This window comes from Rhipicephalus microplus, chromosome 3 (assembly GCF_043290135.1).
Source record: "Rhipicephalus microplus isolate Deutch F79 chromosome 3, USDA_Rmic, whole genome shotgun sequence".
Classification (NCBI taxonomy): Eukaryota; Metazoa; Arthropoda; class Arachnida; order Ixodida; family Ixodidae; genus Rhipicephalus; species Rhipicephalus microplus.
Window position 1 is genome coordinate 160,504,949 of NC_134702.1, and position 20,999 is coordinate 160,525,947.

Consider the following 20,999-nt stretch of genomic DNA (forward strand, 5'->3'; position numbering starts at 1 on the left):
TGCACGCTTATAAGCGGTCGCGTAGTCCGTTCGTCTTTAGAAAACTTAGCAATGGCCGCGTCGCTTTGCTGGCCTGCGACGCGTAGAGCCATGAACCAAGGATCTTCTCTTTGGAAAATGATCTACTGTCTAGTGTCTCTAACGTTTCACGCAGCAAGTTGCGTTCGCTCGCAAAACGTTCACATGAACACAGTAGATGTTCTATTGTCTCGTCAGTGTCGCACGATTCACGTCGGGAGCTATCCGCCATTCCAATGCGAAAGGAGTACGCCTTCGTAAAAGCTACGCCTAACCACAGGCGGCACAGTAAAGTTGCATCCTGGCGGGAGAGGTCAGATAGAACTTGAAGCTTTCTCGATGGGTCCAATTTGTGTAGGCGGCAGTTCCCGACACTGGGGTCACTCAGCTGTGTTCTGTGTTCTGCGACTCCAAGGCATCCCTTCAGAGCTTGCAATCAGCTTTACGACAAAGGGTGCATCAACAACTAGTGAATGAAATAAGAGAAGTGCTTCACGAAGTTTCGTCGAAAGTACATGACGTGGTGTTCCAGTGGTTACCGCGACATTGTGGTATTGTCGGTAACGGCCTTGCTGATAATGCTGCCCGATCCACACACGCGGACGCCCAGACAACCCCAATGCCATTGTCGACAACCGACGCTGCAAGATGCCTTCACTCGTTCGCTAACACAATGTCGTGGGACGACGGAAATAAAAAACGAAAATGCATTGCCGTAGCCACCGACACTTCGCGGGAGATATCAATTTCCTAATCAGAAAACAACGTAATTGTGGCATGTAGGAAACTGAAGCTTGAAGGTATGCCACGTTTCCTTCACGCAAAAAAGCTCGGTATGCTGCAAACGCCGGTGTTGCCTGCCACCACGCTGGTTGCGATAGCAAAGGCACATAAAACATTTTTCTGTATTGAAGTTTCGTCGTCACTACGATAGATATCCGGCGCCATCGCCGGGACAATTGACGCGTGCAGTTGTTACATTATCCGGTAAAACGCGTTGTGCAAGCGAGCCTAGAAGTGGTGCCTTAAACCTAGCCTTACTGTGAAAAAAAAAACAGAAAAAGTAGGGGCGTGAAAGAGAGGGGAGTGTTGAGGGTCGAAAATATTTGGGCCTCGTTCTAACCCGCGCATAACGCTCCTTCGGCCACCTCCAACCCAGTACAGTAATGCTTCGCAGAAAAGCGCATTATGTTTTGGAAGTTCTGCCACTCGTGTTTCTGCATTGCGGTGCTCCTGTTCTGGTGTGCGGTTTCAGCGTTGGAGTCCTCGTGTCTATTAATGCAGTGTGTTTGTTAGCTTATAAGGTCTAACGTGTTTTTTTTGCTTCGCACAACCCACAGGCTAAATTTGGGAGGACCGAGGTGCTATTTCTGGACACTTCCCAAAAGACGAGTCCGTTTGACGCAAACATTTAATACCAATAGCTCCAGAGTTCCTAAACACAACACAAGTCCTAAGCACTCATTTTCTACACAGAGAGTGTCGCGGAATGTCGAAGGAGTGGCGTCTCACACATATCGTTGTGTAGGAGCCTGGGTGCCGAGCACGGGTCGATGCTCTTGTCGTCCTAGTTGGCATCGGTGTTGGGCAGCCACACGAGTCGTAGGAGAAGCAGCCTTCCTAGGCTGTCGGTGGACGCTGCACCAGCTGACGCTGCATTTTGCGCACCGGCCTCGAGATAGAGTCACGGCCGGACAGACTCGCCTGAGCTCGAGCCCGAAGATCGACAGCTCAGACCTGTCCATGGGTACGGGAATGTCAGCGTAGCCTCGTAGTTCTGGAGCCCATCAGGTCACAGGACGATGAAGGTAGCAGCCTTGGCTCAAGTCCGAAACCCCGACGCCCTAATGCGTGCTTTATCTTCCTCTGGCCACCGCTGCGACTCCTCTCCCTTTTCTCTGTCTCGCACGTGCTTCGATGAACGCTGCGTCTGCGTCGAATTGGCGCTTCAGTCATTTCTTGTTATTTATTATCATCCTTGCCAACTTCTTCCTTGCCGACTTCCAACTTCGTTCATGGCGCGCACTTCAAATTCCGCTCGCCCCGTTTCAAGTTCCGCGCACTCCACCCACTTTGAATTCTACGCACTCCATCACATAAGGATACTTGCTTGGGCGAGTTGGAAGTTATTATTGTTACGTTATTGCGCACTGCATAAAAGACCAACACTTGAGATGAAGGACTAGATGGACACAAGTGCAAAGGCTGTTAGCGCTAATCACGTGGCATAGCACATTTTCTTCAGTTACTGATGCATGTATGCGCCGCGTAATTGAGTGCAAGTATGATAGTTGATGCCTAAAAAGGTTACTGGCAATTTATTTTAGCATTGAATGACATTTCCGCTGGCCTAAGAAAAACAATTTGTGCACCCGTATTTACTTTCGCCACCCGTGCTTCTCGGTTTTACGATTCTGTCAAATATAAAGGATGGCAGCTTTTAGTTCGCAGTTTGTCAAAGGATTTGAGAGGCACGGCAAGTGATAATGTGGACTTACTCATTGTTTGCCCAATGTGGTTGTTAAAAATAATATTTTTTTTGAAACAGCAGTAGTGATGTACATTCTGCACGATTTGCGGAGGTTGTATGGTTTGTACATACTTTTTTTTCCCAAATTTGAGCCTAGTTTTTATACGGCTTTAAACTCTGTCTTTTATGATAAAAAGTAGATGTTTGCTTTTACGTAAGCTGCTCCAAACTTGGGCTTTATTGCTCCAAAATTAACATATTGCTGCTCCAAATTACATCTTGGCTGTTGCACCCCAGCCTACGCAAAAATCTACCTTGTGGCTAGGTACACTTATATACGACTACATCGCACCTGGTAAATAGAATTCTATTTTATAATAAAATATTCAAAGAGGAAAGAATGATTTCATTTCGTAAGAAATTCATAGAGCAATTTGAAGCCACATAGAACCAAAATAGCTGGTACGCTTCCCCGAACGGGCAGTGCGAAATGCCCCGAAAAGTTGGCTTTGTCTTACGGATGGGGGCTTTTTCCCATAATTTTAAGACTGCGAACTGTGAAAGGGTTTGTTAGAATCTTCAGGCGCCTCACGTGTTCGCACAGCAGCACATGCAGGTACTAATGTGTTCTTTACAACGTTAATGTATTTTTTTCGTGTATAACTAAACTCCATATAACCCGCACCTCATACTGCGAAACATGGAAATATGAAAAGTAATATCAATAACTTCCCGTAGGTTGCCATCAAATCTCCTTTCCTGCAATATTGAGAAGTGGAGCAATGAAGCCAACATCAGCACCAATGATCGCAAGTTTTATACAGAACTGTGCGATGTCTCGATCTGACTCCCACTTTTTCAAATTGAGATTTCCGAGTGAAGCGTATTATAGTTTAACCAAATGATGCATTTTTATACCTGTGAGCTGCAGTATTATTTCCTCTCACAACATTTCAAACAACATTTACAAATTGCAGGGCGAACAATTTTGTTGTAGCAGTGGTGGTCAGTGAATAAAGAAAATTGATGGCTATATCATCATCATCAGCAGCAGCCTGATTACGTCCACTGCAGGACAAAAGCCTCTCCCATGTTCCGCCAGTTAACCCGGTACTGTGCTTGCTGCTGCCAATTTATACGCACAAACTTCTTAATCTCATCTGCCCTCCTAACCTTCTGTCTCCCCCTGACCCGCTTCCCTTCTCTGGGAATCTAGTTAGGTACGCTTAATGACCAGCGGTTATCCTGTCTACGCGCTACATGCCCAGCCCATGTCCATTTTCTCTTCTTTATTTCAACTATGATATCCTTAACCCCCGTTTGTCGCCTAATCCAATCTGGTCTCTTCTTGTCTCTTAACGTTACACCTACCATTTTTCTTTCCATTGCTCGCTGCGTCGTCCTCAATTTAAGCTGAACTCTTTTTGTAAGTCTCCAGGTTTCTGCTACATAGCTAAGTACTGGCAAGATACAGCTGTTATATACCTTCCTCGTGGGGGATAGTGGCAATCTACCTGTCATAATTTGAGAGTGCTTGCCGTATGTGCTCCACCCCATTCTTCTTCTTCTAGTTACTTCACTCTCGTGGTTCGGCACTGCGGTTATTACCTGCCCTAAGTAGACATAGTCTTTTACAACTTCAAGTGCACTATTACCTATCTCGAAGCGCTTCTTCTTTGCGAGGTTGTACATTACTTTCGTTTTCTGCAGATTAATTTTAAGACCCACCTTTCTGCTCTCCTCGTCTAACTCCGTAATCATGAGTTGCAATTCGTCCCCTGAGTTACTCAGCAATGCAATTAGCGGCGATGGCGTAGTGGTTAGAGCATTCGCCTCGCATGCAAGAGGTCCGTGGTTCGAATCCCGGTGCCGCGCAGTTTTCAACCGGATTAAAAAAATCCGCGTGGTGATAGAAATGCATTAAGAGGCCTGGGGTGCGGCCTCACCGGTAACCACCGCCGGGAACGCAGTCCCTCACCAGAGAAGGATTGGCCACCCTCGTGCAGTATCTGGCCACTACCTCCCACATGCATACGTCAAATAACTCGTGGCCCTCAGTCCCCAGCAGCTGCGAAGCAACTGACCACGGCAGTGGTCAGATCTGCAACGCAGCAGAGGGTGCTAAGGATCTCTGAATCCGGACAGGCCGCCATTGGAACCTGAACTTGGCAACGTTTAACGCTAGAACTTTATCTAGCGAGGGAAGTCTAGCTGTACTATTCGAGGAGCTAGAAGGTGTTAAATTGGATATAATAGGGCTCAGTGAGGTTAGGAGGGCAGATGAGGCCTATACGGTGCTACAGAATGGGCACGTCCTTTGCTATCGGGGCTTGGCAGACACGAGAGAACTGGGAGTGGGGCTCCTAATTCACAGAAACATAGCTGGCAACATAGAGGAATACTATAGCATTAATGAAAGGGTGGTAGGTATCGTAATTAAACTGAATAAAACATACAAGATGAAGGTAGTACAGGCTTATGCGCCTACATCCAGCCATGATGATGACGCTTCAGTTGAAAGCTTCTATGAAGACGTGGAATCGGCAATGAGTAAGGTAAAAACACAGTATACTATAGTGATGGGCGACTTTAATGCAAAGGTAGGAAAGAAACAGGCTGGAGACCAGGCAGTAGGAGATTATGGCATCGGTACTAGAAACGCCAGAGGAGAGCTACTGGTGGAATTCGCAGAACGCAATAATTTACGGATTTGGAATACCTTCCACCGAAAACGAGAAAACCGCAAGTGGACATGGAGGAGCCCCAATGGCGAAAATAAGAACTAAATAGACTTTATAATGAGTGCACACCCAGGAATCGTGCAGGATATGGAAGTGGTTGGCAAGGTACGATGCAGTGACCATAGAATGGTGCGGTCTCGAATTCGCCTAGACTTGAAGAAGAATGGCTATATATAGTTGTCTATTAGCGAGATAGACATGCCATTGTACGACATTTGAACATGGAGCATAAGCTAATGTCTAAAGATGTAGGCTATACAGCAATGGGTAAGAAACTATAAGATAACCACCCGTTGTGACCGGCATATTTCGTGTTACATGGCTGTGCACTGCTGTTCCAAAATTAAATATGTTATCCTTTTCATGACGTTTTGCAGGTACAGCTTGGAAACCAGCGACATCGTCGCATAGTATCATTCTAATAATATTTGAATACATGCAGTCATTTACTGCTTGCCGTAAGGTAGAGTCTATGTGGTACATGTATACATAAGCGGTCTTCTCTAAATGCTGAAAATCCATGCAAAACCGAGTGTAGGGCAATAAAGGCCTCACCTTCAAGATATAGTCGTCCGCACTTAGCACAAATTCCTTCTTGCTAAGGTGAAAGGTGACCTTTGGCAATGACGGCAGCGCTTCGCAGTCCACAAGATACTGCAAGTAACAGCGAAGAGAAATTTAAGTTCCATGAAGTACAGTATCACGGAAGCCAATTCGCAAAGCAGTGAGTAATTGATGAACATGTATCAACCACCCCAGACCTTCCTTCATATTGAAAAGAAAGGTATATACGGGCACATGACAACATTTGAAGGGACTACCGCAGATGGTATCGTGATATGAATCCCAACTTGGTACTCCAGCTGTAAGGTACTGACTATGATACTGTCACGTAGTCGTAACGTGGATAAAGACAGCAGACTCGATGCTAAGTTCAAACTTGTGGCCAAGGAACTGAAGGTGAGATTGCAGCAACACACGGGTGCTGATAACGGCGAACAGAGCGTCGGCCGGCGGTCAACAAACAAGTGGTGATGCGCGTCGGCATTTATACACGTGTCATAAGATATTCTAGCGTTATCACTTGTGGCCACGTAGGTTCCAGAATAATGTACAATGTTCTCGAAGTGCACGAGCGTAATCTTAACGTCATTATCTACAACATTCTGGATCCTTCGTGAACAGTGCATGAGTGGTTCGCGCTCGTAATTACGTGCAGCGTAACGGGGTGATAATAAGACTTGTGAAGGAACTCAGCAATACATACAATAACAACAATTATGCGCTTTAGGCACGCATATTGCGCACTCACTTACAAACATATGTGCACAAAATAGTCAATATGAACTTTGGTTAGGTCCAGTGGTCCCAAAGTAATTAGTAATTCCTAATTGCAAAAGCAGGAATATCTTCGTTCAGTTTTCGAGCGCTCATGTTTGGAACATGCGCTGTTTCAAGCTTTGCTTTTCGAACTAAACTGTCCACAGCTTCGCATATGACGTAATTTGTGTGATTTTTCTTTCGGCATGGCTTTTGAATGTAAGTCGCGTTTACAATAATAAATGGCTTTTGAAGGAACAACAAGGCGCACCGTCACTTTCACGAATTCCGATAGAGTAGCGACTTCCATGTCCTAATATTTATTATTGAGAACTGAACAAAAAAGACCCCTTGTCTACAATGACTCGTTAACAGCCCACGTCGAAAACCCCTAACAAAAATATGTTAATGATCGTTATTTTCTGTATTGTAACGCCGATGGCTTATGAATCGTGCATTGTAAATTTGGATTGGTCTGTAGTTGTATAGTATTTTGCAGCAAATTCAGTTTTGTTTGAATGACTCTGAGGACCTCAATGAAAATCCAGAGAACAGGAAGTGCGCGCTAGAGCAGACGTTTCTACAAGCAGATTTTTCTTGTTGAAAAAAAGTGAGGTAGATGCGCCATTGTACGCCATAAGTCTATAGTGAATTTGAAGAAGGCAAGTCTGCTTGTCGCAATGCCGGCTCCAGCACACATACGAGTTTTTCATCGCAAGCCTCCATCATCCCCTCGTTGCCTCTCCTTCAATTGATTTTCGTCACAAAATAACACGTGAACTCTGCAGCGGAGCGAGGGGCTTAAATTCTGGTGGTCCACGACTTTTCTAATATTACAGTGGAACTTAACTCTAAACAGACTTTGTGCGTCTTTTCCTCAATGAATTGTGAATGCGAAGGCTTCTAATCGCAGCCACCACTCTTTGTTTACCAGTCTCTGTTTGGGGTTGAATGACTTATGATATCAGTAGGCGTCTGACTTGATTTAAGCTCACTTACAATGTTCTTTGTCTGTTTTGAATGAAATTTACCCTTCACTTATTTTTTGAATCATTGATGGGATACGTTCCACTTCGACACAAGTAATATTAATGCCCTCGTGTGACACATCATATATTATGTCTCACCTGACCAGGTGAGGCTTCCTTAGCCCCAATAATTCTGTTGATCTTCTTGACGTCAACGGATGGCCCAGTTAGCAAGGACGTGCCGGTGTCCGCAATTGCTTGGCAGCCCTTTTTACAGAAGGTCGCCTTGTCAGATAGACTAATTCTGTGGAGAACAATATTATGCAATAATGGTCAATGCCGAAGGCGTTCAGTGCTGAGCATAAAAGAAAAAAAATCATCAACGTCCGCACGCATCAACCTCCCACATAAAACACGTGTATACACACATCAACGAAACACTTTGCTGCCATCATGACAACCAATAGGTGATGAAGTCAAGGCAGGTGTAGTGCAGTTTTTTAATTGTGTTAACTATGACACAAGTATGAAAAAATGAAGTGGCCGCAACTATAGCTTGCGCCGGCAAGGATCAAATCAGGAACCTTCACATAAGTAGCGTGATGCTGTATAAATTGAGTTAAGGCACCGTTATTTCTCCCGTAAAAAGACAGTCGACTACCCCCTCCGTATATTACCACTTTCGCTGATTTCTCGGGAGAGAGATGTCTGATTGTTTATAAAATTGGACTCCCCATTTTCGCCCACCTACCTGTGCTGAAAACCAAATCGCAGAAGAGCAACGCTCATGCGCTTAAGACAGTGACTGGGCTGGCTAATGTGCTTGGAGAGTGATAAATTACGGAGGCCTGTTTGATGGGTGCACTGGCAGTTGAAGTGTAGTCCAAGCGTGGTTTCTCTTTGTTCAATATATTTTCATTTTTGGCACATCCACAGCCGCTTTCTTAACCACGTTGTTCGAACAACAGCTGTGGTCATCATTGATTTGACACGCAAAGCCTGAGTGGGAAATTCTGGTAACATATTGCCAGGTGTGTTGAAATACTCCTCCGGCAGAGCCGCTGAAAGGCCACCTAATAAATGAAGACAACGACGCTGTTGTTGTGGGGCTCGGTCTGGATTGTCCTGCTGACTGCTGACTCACGGGAATGTTTGCGTGGCCATATGCGATTTTCTAAAGGCAACAAAACAAATAGAATGTTAAGCTGAGGCAATAATTCAGTTTATTTTATATAATATTAGCTTGATCGTTTTTTATTAGTGCTATTCATTTTATTTTTTATTCCACCGTTTAACACTCTGTTTTTTGTTTAAACATCCCTATCTATATATCCCGGCTGGTAAAACAATTCAATCTCACAAATGAAGTGCCGTCCGTTTCATGGCCGATCCCCCGTGGTGGGTTTCACCAGGACTCTGAGGAACAATCGACCAACCAACCAATCATTTTGTGCGCCCTGTACACTGTGATTCCGGAATGGTAGCGACTCACGACCTCTAAATAAATATTACCCGTAACGTCTTCTTTGGCCGAGGTTGTGGGTCTTACAGCAACGCGGCTCTGGATCTCCACCATGCCTGAAGGTGGCCCACAGTCTTCGAAATCTGCGCCAACACCGGCCCTGCGATCCCTTCGTGCTTATTGACCCTGACACGTTTTGCGGAACCGACAAAACAGACGTCGACGAATGCCTCGCCTTGTACGAGCGAGTGAGCAAGCACCACAGGTGGGACGAGACGCTTATGCTTGCCAACGTCCTATTCTATGAGGTACGGCACGCGCGAGGTATGAGACCCACGGGGAAGAATCGACTTGTGCAAACCGAAGCTCCGCGATTTGTTTTGTTCGGTCGGTCTCTTGCTCGACAAATGGCAGCCAGACAGGAACTCGCTTCACGTGTTCAATTGGCTACTGAATTCAACATCGTCTACATTCAAGACGTGCTCGCCCCTTGTCGCAACTGCGACAAAGACATGCCAGAGGTAGACAAGGTCAACAATGAGTTTAAGACCATAGCTGACGATGCCTTCAACATTTTCATGTGTACGAACTGTGCCACAGTCGACTGCATCATCACTGAATGTCTGCGCTTTCAGCAAGCTGAAAACAGGCTGATGACTCAGCGCTTCAACCACCTTCCGAACACTGCTGCGACTTGCTCGTGCGAATATCCTGCGCGACCCCGCCCATGCGCGAATTCTGCTATCACCAGGATTGTTCACCAGAAGCTGGAAGCCATGACCCCTGCTACCTGTAGGCCCCCTCCTCTGGACAACATGGCAACTATTTTTATAATTCAAGCCGTCGTCTGGCAGGAGTTTGCCAGCATGGGCTTGCTACCTTCCTCCTTCGCTCGCCTTGCGCCTCAGCCAACATGGACTCCCATCCACAACCCTGACCACAACGCTGCCCCACTTGTTGCCGCAGCTTCTTCAGTTCCACAATTCCCATAACGATACCACAACCCATCTGAGTGGTGCACGAATGACGATAGACCGCTTTGTTTTTTTTTGTTCTCACGCTGCCCACATTTCCAGCCATTGCCGTAACCGATGGTCTTCCCAGCCAAGGTTTTCCAGTGACATCCGTCAGGCTGGCGTACAATATATTCCCCTGATGACTCGCGTACAGGACCATATTCCCCTGATGACCCCCTTCTGGACCTTCCATCACACTGCTCATTTACTAAATCTCAACCCACCTACGCGGACGTCGTCGCCCAGAGGAACTTCTCCAGCCGGTCGCTGTTCCCTCAGGTTAGCCAATCTGGCTCCCCTCTGCGCCATCGCTTTCCGTCACCGGATAATTCTCGTCACTCTTCGGAAAACTAACGTTTGCAGATCCTGGAGGTGGCGCTGCACTGGCGAATTGGACGCGAAACCCTCTACCGACTCCTCTTACTGAACGAAATTTACTTGCTGTCGTCGTCGATGGCCTGGCCGTTGCAGCACCTATTGGCACTGGCTACCGTTTATTTGTGGTGAGTTCAAAGCTTCGATCCCATCTCAAGGAAGCCCTGACACCTGCTGTATTTTCAACTGTGCGCGTAGCTAACGGTAGACAAACACCAAATTCGGTATGTGCACTGCTCGTGTTACTGTTGCAGGTCAGCAGACTTCGTTGCTCTTTGCTGTCCTTGCCCCTTGCCCACATGATGTCATCTTAACATTGATTTCCTGGCTAGTCACTTTGCCCTCATCGATTGCTTATCCAGCGTTTTAAAGCTCGACTGCCTTTGTGTGGTGATGCCCCTCCTGCAAGTTGCACGCGGCTACGGGCCACAGACTTTCTTCGAATTCCACCCCCAGTTGCGGTTTACATCCCTAAGATGCCGTTTTCGCCAGTCCCTCATGACGCATACTTGGCGGCTCCACTCCTTCACCTCACTCTTTGCCGCAACTCGTCGCAGATGAACAACAGCGAGATACTGTATTGGTTGTGGCCAACAATACGCTTCTTCCTGTCCTAAACTTTTCGAAGTCAGCCCAAGTTCGTTCCAAGGTATCACGCTAGCAGAGCTTTTCACTTTCGAAGGACGTAGAATTTCTTCCTTCACCCCTGCTACAAATACTGGGACCAAAGCTGTTATACCCGCGAACAATAGTACATTCCTAGGCAAAATGATATCCAGTGACCTCTAGCCTAGTCAAGTTGAAGTCTTTTGTGGTGTTTTGCTTTCTTACATCGATGTTTTTGATGTTCACGATCGTTCACTAGACCGCACAGGCATCGTAACCCACCGTATCGGCGCCGGAGACGCCAGTCCCCTTATAAAACGCCCTTACCATGTGTCGCTCTTTGAGGGCCATGTTATTGAGAAGGAGGTCAAGAAAATTCTAGAAAAAGATGTCATAGAACCTTCTTCCAGTTCTTGAGCATCATCTGGGGCATCACCTGTGGCGTCACCTGTGGCATCCCCTGTGGTGCTAGTTGAAAAAAGGGACAACAGATGGCGCTTTTGCGTCGACTATCAACATCTCAGTTGTATCACTAAAAACGACGTTTATACACTGCCTCGAATAGAAGATGCACTCGACTGCCTCCTTGGTGCCAAGTATTTTTCATCATTCGATCTTCGATCCAGATTCCGGCAAATTTCTGTCGATGACTATGACCGCGAGACGACAGCCTTGATCACACCCGACGTGCTTTACCAATTTAAGTTCCTGCCATTTTGGTTGTGTAATGGTTCTGCAGGTTTCGAACGCATGATAGACTCTCTCCTACGCGGTTCTAAATGTTCAACCTGCCTGGGCTATCTGGACAATGTCATCGTGTTCACGCCCACGTTTGAAAGCCACATCCCACGTCTGTCGGTCATTATTGACGTATTTCGCCTTGCTGGCCTCCAGCTGAATCCGTCAAAGTGCACTTTTGGGCGCCGTCAAACGACGCTACTTAGTCACCTTGTCGACACTACTAAAGTCCAACCCGACCCTGACAAAGTCCACCTTGTCCGTGATTTCTCCATTCGCGTTCCCCAAAGGAGGTCAGCAGTTTTCTGGGGCTCTGCTCATACATCCACCATTTTGTCGTCAACTTTGCGGATATTGTTCGATCTTTCTCAGATCCCCTCGAAAAGAACGTGGCTTTTTCCTTGGGCGCGGACCAGGTACATTGCTTCGCATCAATGATTCCCGCTCTCAGTTCACCGCCAGTACTGGCCCACTTTGAGCCAGCAAAAGAGCTTCGCACCAACGCAAGCGGCAGCGGCCGTGGCATTGGGGTATATACTCGCTCAAGTACAAAGTGGCACTAACCGTGTTATGGCATATTCCAGTAGCCTTCTGTCACAGTCTGGAAGGAATTATTCAATTACCGAGTGGAATGTCTAGCTCTCGTCTGGGCCATCGCCAAAGTTCGTCCGTATCTGTGCGGACGTCCGTTTGCAGTCATCAAAGATCATCATGTTCTGTGCTGGCTGTCAACGCTAAAGAACCCTACTGAAAGACCCGGCCGCTGGGCATTACGACTGAAGGAGTAAATGTTCTCGGTAGTGTACAAATCTGGGAAACTGCACAGTGATGCCGACTGCTTGTCCCACCACCCCGTTGAACCACCCGACTCCCCTAAATTGGAAGCCGACGCCTGTATTTTCGCCATCACAGACGTTCTGCACGTCGCAGATGAACAACGGCGAGATCCATCACTACTCTTCATCATGACCGCTTACAAGCCGATAATGCCGACCCTTCTATCAGCATGTTCTTCTGCAAGACTGTTTTGTATCACCGAATTTTACATCGAGAGGGCGCAGAACATTTATTTATGGTTCCACATCATCTGCGCAAAGACATATTTCTAGAGCTTCACGACCCCTCATCCTCAGAGCCATTAGGCGTCACCCGAACATACGACCTTATTGGACGGCGGTTTTTCTGGAAAGGCCTTTATCGTTTAATTCACCACAACGTTGCTGTTTGACACCTTTGTCAGCGCCAAAAGAAACCTACGACTCCTCCTGCTGGTCACCTCCAACTTATTCAAGTACCAGCTGAGCCGTTGAATCAAGTGGCATTGGACTTGCTTGGCCCTTTTCTAACTTTTATAAATGGAAATAAAGCGTTCGCAGTAGCCACGGATTATGTCACTCGGTACGCAACCACCCGAGCACTACCAATCAGTGGCGCGACTGATGTTGTTGATTTCCTCCTGTACCACGTCATTTTTCAGCATTGCGCTCCTTGCCACCTACTCACAGATCGTGGTCGCTGCTTCCTTTGTCGGGTGGTAAATGACCTACTGCGATCATGTGCTACTCATCACAACTTTAGCACTTCTTTTCATCGTGAGACCAAAGGGCTGACAGAACGAATCGACCGCACACTGAGAGACATAATTTCCATGCATTTTAAGGCAAAATTTCCTGAAAAAGGAGTAATGGAACCCAATAGGCGCGCGCGATGAACGGATAGACCGTTGAGGAGCAACCGCAGAGGAAAGATTGCAGCGCGAAACAACTTAGTCTCTAAAAAGGGATGAACCGCCCGGGGAATGCAGGCAGCGCGTTGCCAAGGTGACTAAGCCCTCCTACTCCACAAAACAGATGTCCTTCTCCTCCTCTGCAGGCTCAGTCTTTCCCCGTATTTTGTCGGTGACAGTTAGCGATGCATCGCGCTCGTTGTGCTCGACCACGGCAGCCTGGATTCGACGATCCAAGAATTACGACGTGGTGCTTGTGTGTACGCTTGGATGAGAGTGGGTGCTGCTTTTGCGTTTCGCTGCACCCATGAAGTCTGGGGCAAGCCTCGACACGTCACCAAGCGGCGCTGTATATCTCTGGCTTCAAGATAGTCATGACCAACAGACGACAGCAACAGTTGGGGAGGCCAATATGGCAGCCGAGAAGTCAACAGGCCTATCGGATATATACTTCAGTCCGACTCAGGGCAGAAAACAGTGCTCTATTCTAAAGCAAGTAGGTTATTATTCTTTATTCTACCTACTTGTCGCGTGTGCGATACGGATCGCGCTTGCCAGCAACGGGCTTGGTCATGTTGTATATCGCACGCACGAAATGCATCGCGAAAGTCAATCTCGGCGTCTGCAGTTCGCTGTGTTTTGCGACCGCCTGGAAATTGGCCGCCATTGCCGTCGGCCACCCGTACGCTCGCTCATCGAGTGCTCGCCTGTCTTCGCCACCGCGATGAGCTCCGGGCTGACGATATTGGGCTGAGACCAGGTCGCTGTGTTGGCAGTCGTCGAAAACACGTTGCCGGTTCTCATAAAGAGCTTGGTCTTGGTTATAGTATGTCGCGTGCTGTGTGTGCACCAGCACGGGCTGGCGTGGTTTTCGCTAGCGTCGGAACTCACTGAAAATCGGTCGCCATTACAGTCGGTCACAAGCAGCTCAGCGCCGTCCGCTGGCCACGTCGGCGGACTCGCGTTTGCCCGCTGCACTCGCTCGAATTTGTGGAAAAGGGCCGCCTTACCGTCGATTTCTTCGGCGCTAGCTCCAAACCAGCTCGGCGCTGTTCGTGGCGGCGGTGAAGCGTACGCTCGCTTCACCGAAGTTCGCTGGCGGCAGACACTCCGCGTGCAACGCTGTGTTGGTTCTCGCGTTCGCTTGCTCGAGCTGAACGACGTTGCTCGCTTAGGACTCGCCGACTTGTTAGCGGCACGGAGGTTCGCGGAGTTGTGGCTGCAGCTGCCGCTCCTAAGCTGTACCCTACGATGATCGAAATGAATCTTTGACGACGTGTCACATCACGGTGGAATCATTAGCATGTCATATCTCACGTATGTTTTCATTTCACCTTGCACGTATTTCTCATATGCATTTGTATTCATCCTCTGTCACGTGTGACTCACTATTTTACATACTTATTGTAAAGCCGTGGGCACACAGCGTGCTGAAGACTGTGTGCGCTGGCTTCTGCGATGCCTGTCATCCATCTCTTTTGCCAGAGCAGCTTCAGAAAGACATTGCGAGATGTGAAGGTAAAGTTATTAGTGTGTCATATTTTAACGCTTGTTTTTATATTAACGTGCACGTACTTGTCATATTCGTGCATATTCATCTTCTGTCACGTGTGTCTAACTATTTTTACTGTATTGTTGTACATGTAGCCGTGGGAACACAACGGGCAGAAGGCCGCGTGCGCTGTCGTCTGCAATACCTGTCATTATTCGCTTCCGTCGGAGGAGCTCCACAAGGAGTGAACAAGATGTGACAACGAGACTGGACTTGTACACTTCACCATGAATTCACTTCTCTATTTTTTCTACTTTTCGCGTGTTCTTTTCTGCTCAATTTGTTTCTCACTGCGCAGAAAAACAGGCAAAAAAAGTATTAGGCCTGGCGGAAAACAAACAAAAAACAACATTTGAACTGGGGACAAAAAGTTCATCCGATTGGGGTATTTCAGTGGATCAACCGTTCGTTCGGCAGGTGCAACTGTGAAGACTAATGGTAGCCCGGTAAGGTGTAAATGTGAAGATTAACAGTTGCTCTATAAGGTGCAAACGTGAGGACTAAATGTTAGTTCCTTGAGGTGAATTGTTAGACTAACAGTTACTCACTAAGGTGTAAGTGTGAGGACTAAATGTTAGTCCCTTGAGCTCATCTGTGTGGACTATTTGTTAGACCCGGTGCCATCAGTCCTTAATGGGATTAATGGTTATGGCAGCCCCATTAGTCCCCAAAAGAACGAACCACACACCCTTTTAACACCCTTTTGCCTGAGTGTGTACGTTTCAGACGATCACACAGTTTGGGACATTGTACTATCATTTGTCACCTTTGCTTATAATTCATCGCGCTACAAAACTGCCGGCTATGCGCCTGTTTATCTACTCTTTGGGCGTGAACCTTCGTTGCCTTTTGTTTGATGCTTCCATTTGTCCCGAAATTCACGACTTTATACACTCAAGATGCTATCACCCGAGCTTTCATCGCACGCACGGTATTCCGCACTCGGATCTTACTGTCCCAGGCTCCACAAAAGACCCTGTATGATGGCCAACACAGGGAAGGTGATTTTCCTCTGGCCTTTGTCGTCCTACTGTAGCTCCCATCTCATAGTGTTGCCCTCAGTGAGAAGCTTCTATCGCACTACGTTAGGCCCTACCAAGTTGTGCACCAGGTGACACCTGTCACCTATGAAATTTCTCCGACAACCAAATCTTTTAATCTATTTCACTACTACTCTCAGAACCAACATAGTGAATGTCTCACGCCTGAAGGCCTACAATGATGACGCGCCCTTTTAGACATAGCTGGCACCGAGACGGTGCTTTACAAGCCGGGGTAATGTAATGGATGTTGAAATACCCCTCTGAATTAGCCACTGAAAGAGCACCTAATGGAAGAAGATGATGACGCTGTTGTTGTGCAGCTCGGTCTGGGTTGTCCTGTTCACAATCATTTTGTGCTGCCTGCACACTGTGATCCCGGGCTGGAACCGACTCAGGACCCCTAAATAAATACTCCCCGTGAAAAAATCGCTACATGCATGTTGACATTTTGTGGGACGATGCGCGTGTGTGCCTGACGAAGAGGACGAAAGGTGGTCTCCGTATTTTTTGGGGGGGCTTTGTCCCTGGGATTCACTGACGGGAAAGTTCCCGATGCCTTGCAGGAGTTTATCAAAGCTTCATAAAGATTCAGACTGTAGAACGAATTATTACTCCTAAAGGACCTTTTTTCAAATTGCTTTATTCATTCATTAACCTATTGCTGTTGGTGAAACCATATACTTCATTTTCTGTATTCGTTATTTCTAGTGTTCTATTTCTCAAATATTTTTGCCCTTTTTCAATAGTTTAAAACCGTGAGCTAACAAATTAACAGTATTACGTCAACCTACCCGGTTCTTTTCCAATCCCCAGCGTGGGTGCGTGCCACAGTTTCCAGGCAATTCTTTCCTTCCTTCCAACCGGTCACAGCGCTGCTGCTTGTTTGAAATATATTTCATTCACAGCCTCATCGATACGGCGTCTCTTCTCTTCCGTAACACATAGATGCTAACCATGTGGTGGGCACATTTCTGAGATTTCACTCGTGGTATGCAGGCGTGGGAATGCAGGTATGTAGAAAAAAATAAAAATCAGAGAGAGAAAGAGCGCAAGAAACGTTTTCAACGTCTTGAAAGAAAACGTGAACTTTGTTTCGTGCAAGTAATTTTGCTAGGTACGATGCGCCTTGTTGACCCAATCAAATTAAGTTGGAGACCGGTAATCGTCGAGGGTCGCGTATTCCAAGACTGGTGCAATGTGCGCTGCGTAACAACTTTGAGCCACTCTAACATAAGGTTCAAGTGTATGCAGAAGCTACAAAAAGTAGACACCTAGACGAAAAAAAAGAAATACTACTCACCCGTCCATGTTGAACTGCCAATAAGCTTTTTTAGTCACCGGTACGTAGGTGATATCGCCCTTGTAGTGCGCTTCGTCGATGCCACCGAAAAGCACTTCGCCTCCACTTGGGTCCTCGGCGTTGCGGTCGAGATAGAAAGAAAACACAGGTTTCTCCGCTACGCCTTGATCCAACATGAGATCGAAAACGGGCGGTACATTGAGGACTGCCATCTGCGGGTAACCCAAGCCCAGTACACCATCAAACTTTCCTGCGGCGAAGCTTTCGCCGTCCTCCTCTGTGATCTCGGCAAAAGTCTGGCCCTTGACTTTCACGTTGCCCAAGCCAAAAGTATCCGAGCTCAGTTCGCCCTTCACGCTGCCGCTGCCGTACTCAATTTCGATGTGGGTGCCATTCTTGACGTAAGTACTGGACTCATTGCTGTAGTACTTGTGGTGTACGCCTGCGTACAAGGAGAAAAGTGAAGGAAAACAAGTTACAGTATGCCGTATTGAATTCTCTGCACGGTGATGGCGATTCTCGGCAAAATATCAATGCTGAGTTTTGTCTTACTAAGATTCCATGAAATGAAGACCAAAGGCTATAAGAGAGAGAGAGAGAGAGGTTTATTGACAGAAAGGCGGAGAGGTCGGCCTGAGCGATAGCTTGCTCTAGCCTGCTACATTACACTGGGGGAGGGGAAAGGAGAGAAGGAAGACTAATGGAAGTCGTTGGTGAGATAGAGAGGTGAGTATATATAATTTTTTCTAGCTGAGAAAAATGTTATAGCGGCGCATATAGTCAAGTTGCTTCCGAAATAGTTATAACCGCTCTTATGACCACAGTTGTACTGTTGGTGTCTGGCCGAGGGCCCAACACGGTCTCATAAGTTAATGACTTGCTGTGATATTGTTCAGTAGAAAAAATCCGTGTTTGTCGATGCTTGGAACTCACAAGGTATGTGCTCTAGTGTTTCTGGCACATCACAGTGTTCACAATTAGGACCGGTGTCACTGCGACCGATGATATGTCTGTAACGTCTGGTGTACGCGACACCAAGACGAATGAGGTGGATCGCACTTGCGAGTTGCCGTTTAAATTTAGGAAGCTTGCGGAACCTCATTTCCGGGTCCCATTTGTAAAGTCACCGGTGTCGCCGTTCCGGTTCGGTCCAGTGCTAAAGTGTGTAGCTGCGATCACACAGCAATGCAGGGCATTCGTGTCAGCTCGTGAAAACGCAGTGTGTACTACAGGGGCACTGGTTAAGGCATTTTTAGCTTCAGCGTCTGCCTCTTCGTTTCCCATCACGCCGCAATGCGCGATAATCCACTGGAAAGTGATGAAATGGCCATTTATTGAAGCAACTTGAATAAGTTCCGTGATTTCTATTGCCAAGATGTAATACGGACTTTGCTTACGAACCATTAAACTCGGCGGTACGTTATGTGGCCGTGTGCCCATTGCAAATTCTCAGTGCGCGGCATCCAAAACTATATCGCCGCCTGTATGAAGCTTATGTGATGATTTATTCTGGAGAGCTAGTATACATTGAATAGAGCTAAATCTACAAGCGCCACGTTTTCATTCCATCACTGATAAAAAAATTCGACAAAAGATTACTCCCAGCCTCACATTACGGTACTGCGTCGACCTTGCACCTTTCCGCACCGCTTTCCTACGGGGCCGCAATATTGTTTTGTTGTGTTTCATGTAACAAATAAAGCAGAAAGACTGCCAATATTTTCTTGTATTAGCGACACCTTTTTCTTCTTTATTTGAAATTCAAAATAAAGCCGTTGATTATGGAACATTTTGTCTGAGGTCATTACATCGTCCTCATTATTTCACATTCTTTTTAAATGCGAAGCATTTCTTGATAAACTTCGGTGCCTTTGAGCGTATCTATCTATCTATCTATCTATCTATCTATCTATCTATCTATCTATCTATCTATCTATCTATCTATCTATCTATCTATCTATCTATCTATCTATCTATCTATCTATCTATCTATCTATCTATCTATCCGTTTACGACTTCTAGTTCTCCTGGTCGTTTTGTTAATGGTATCAGTACCAAACTTGGCATGGCATAACATGGCTGTATAACGAGCATAAATGACTAGTCACAACATGACTTTCATGACAAGTATGTCATGAATGTCATGATTTACATTTTATGGTCTTGTTGCTCTTGCGGTGGTTTCGTTCACATAATATCTTGCAAAACTTGTATGGTATGACATGACTGCATGGCGAAACAAGTGACAGACCCTAACGTAGAAATCATGACATGCATGTCATGCAAGGCATGACTACACACCATGCTCATGATGCGCTCGTAGCCGTCTCACTAGCTTCACATATATCAAATTTGGAACTACATGACGTCAATAGACAACGAAGTTAACTGACACGTCCGAACATGGTAATCATGATATGCGTGTCATGTAAAAAATGATACATGCTACGCTCATAGCGTGCTCGCGGTCGTTTCACTAGTTCCAAATATGCCAAATTTAGTTCACGTGACGTGAATGACTGACGAATGTAAAGGACACGTCCAAACACGATAATCATGACATGCGTGTCATGTAAAACTGGACTACATGCTACGCTCATAGCACGCTCGCGGCCGTTTCACTAGCTCCACATATACCAAATTGGTATCAGTTGGCGTGCATAGATGATGAAGGTAAATGACACGTAGAAACATGCTAATTTTGACAATGTCATGAACGACATAATTTACCCCCGCCTCGTAACGTTGTGCTGATTTTAAACTAGCATATAAACCTTCCTCATTCGTGCTGCATATCATTGATTCCCACTGTACGTCGGATCTGCGAATTTTTAAATTGATATTCTGATTTTTTTAGTGCTATTGTTCATTCTGTTTCTGCTGGTAGTGTTATTTGAGTTTCTATCTATTTCATTCCTTCCTCTTTCAGTGACAATTTTTCACAAATCACTTTCAACCGTCCTATTCTTAGTAGATCCGACTTATCAGATATACCATAAATACTACAAATAGTAGCCATATAAATGCAGAAAATCATCATTAGGCCTACTTTATTCTAAATCTTCTGAACATTACGTAGCATGTGCAAGACTTGCGTTGCTTCCTGACGAGAGATGCCACACATCATATGCCTGTCGTATATTCTAGTTCACCATTGAGTTGTACTCCTCAAGTACTCAGTACGCGTATAGGCACAAAATCCCACTTTCGTTGTCTCGCCTACCACAATCAGGTCACGAGATGTTTAGTTCGCAGTAGCTCACCTTCGTTTTGAAACTACGGAGGTTTATCTATTCCGCAACTGCGCAGAGCATCTACACAAACATAGTAGTGTAGAGGATGCTTTTTTAGGCATCAAAAATATTCAAGGAAGGGTGAAAATGATGCTTTGTTAGTCCGCCTGATGTCTCATGTAAAAGAATATAACAGTACTCACGGCATGCGGCACTGCTCGATGGGCACCGGCTGGAAGGCACCCACAGGTTCGATGAGCCAGTGTCGAAGATGACTGCGAAGACTTGAGGTGGGGTGCCCAAAGTGATGTTGCCATAGTACTGGACCTGTGCCACATCAGACAAGATGATTATATTAGTCGCGTTCTTTTTTTGTTTATAAACTTTAAATTGGTGGCGTAAACCATTAGTTCCACATTTTGTACGAAAGG

At 46.3% G+C, this 20,999-nt stretch overlaps 1 protein-coding gene across 1 annotated transcript in view; it reads right to left on the minus strand.

Moving 5' to 3' along the window:
• The window catches only part of LOC142803036 (lysosomal aspartic protease-like), a 41,403-nt gene that overhangs the window by 3,683 nt on the left and 16,721 nt on the right, over window positions 1–20,999 (minus strand). The window contains exons 2-5 of the mRNA XM_075888135.1: window positions 20,772–20,934; window positions 17,336–17,777; window positions 7,677–7,821; window positions 5,785–5,883 (exon numbers count right to left, since the gene is read on the minus strand). Coding sequence (XP_075744250.1) covers window positions 5,785–5,883; window positions 7,677–7,821; window positions 17,336–17,777; window positions 20,772–20,934 — 849 coding nt within the window. The remainder of the gene's footprint in view (window positions 1–5,784; window positions 5,884–7,676; window positions 7,822–17,335; window positions 17,778–20,771; window positions 20,935–20,999) is intronic.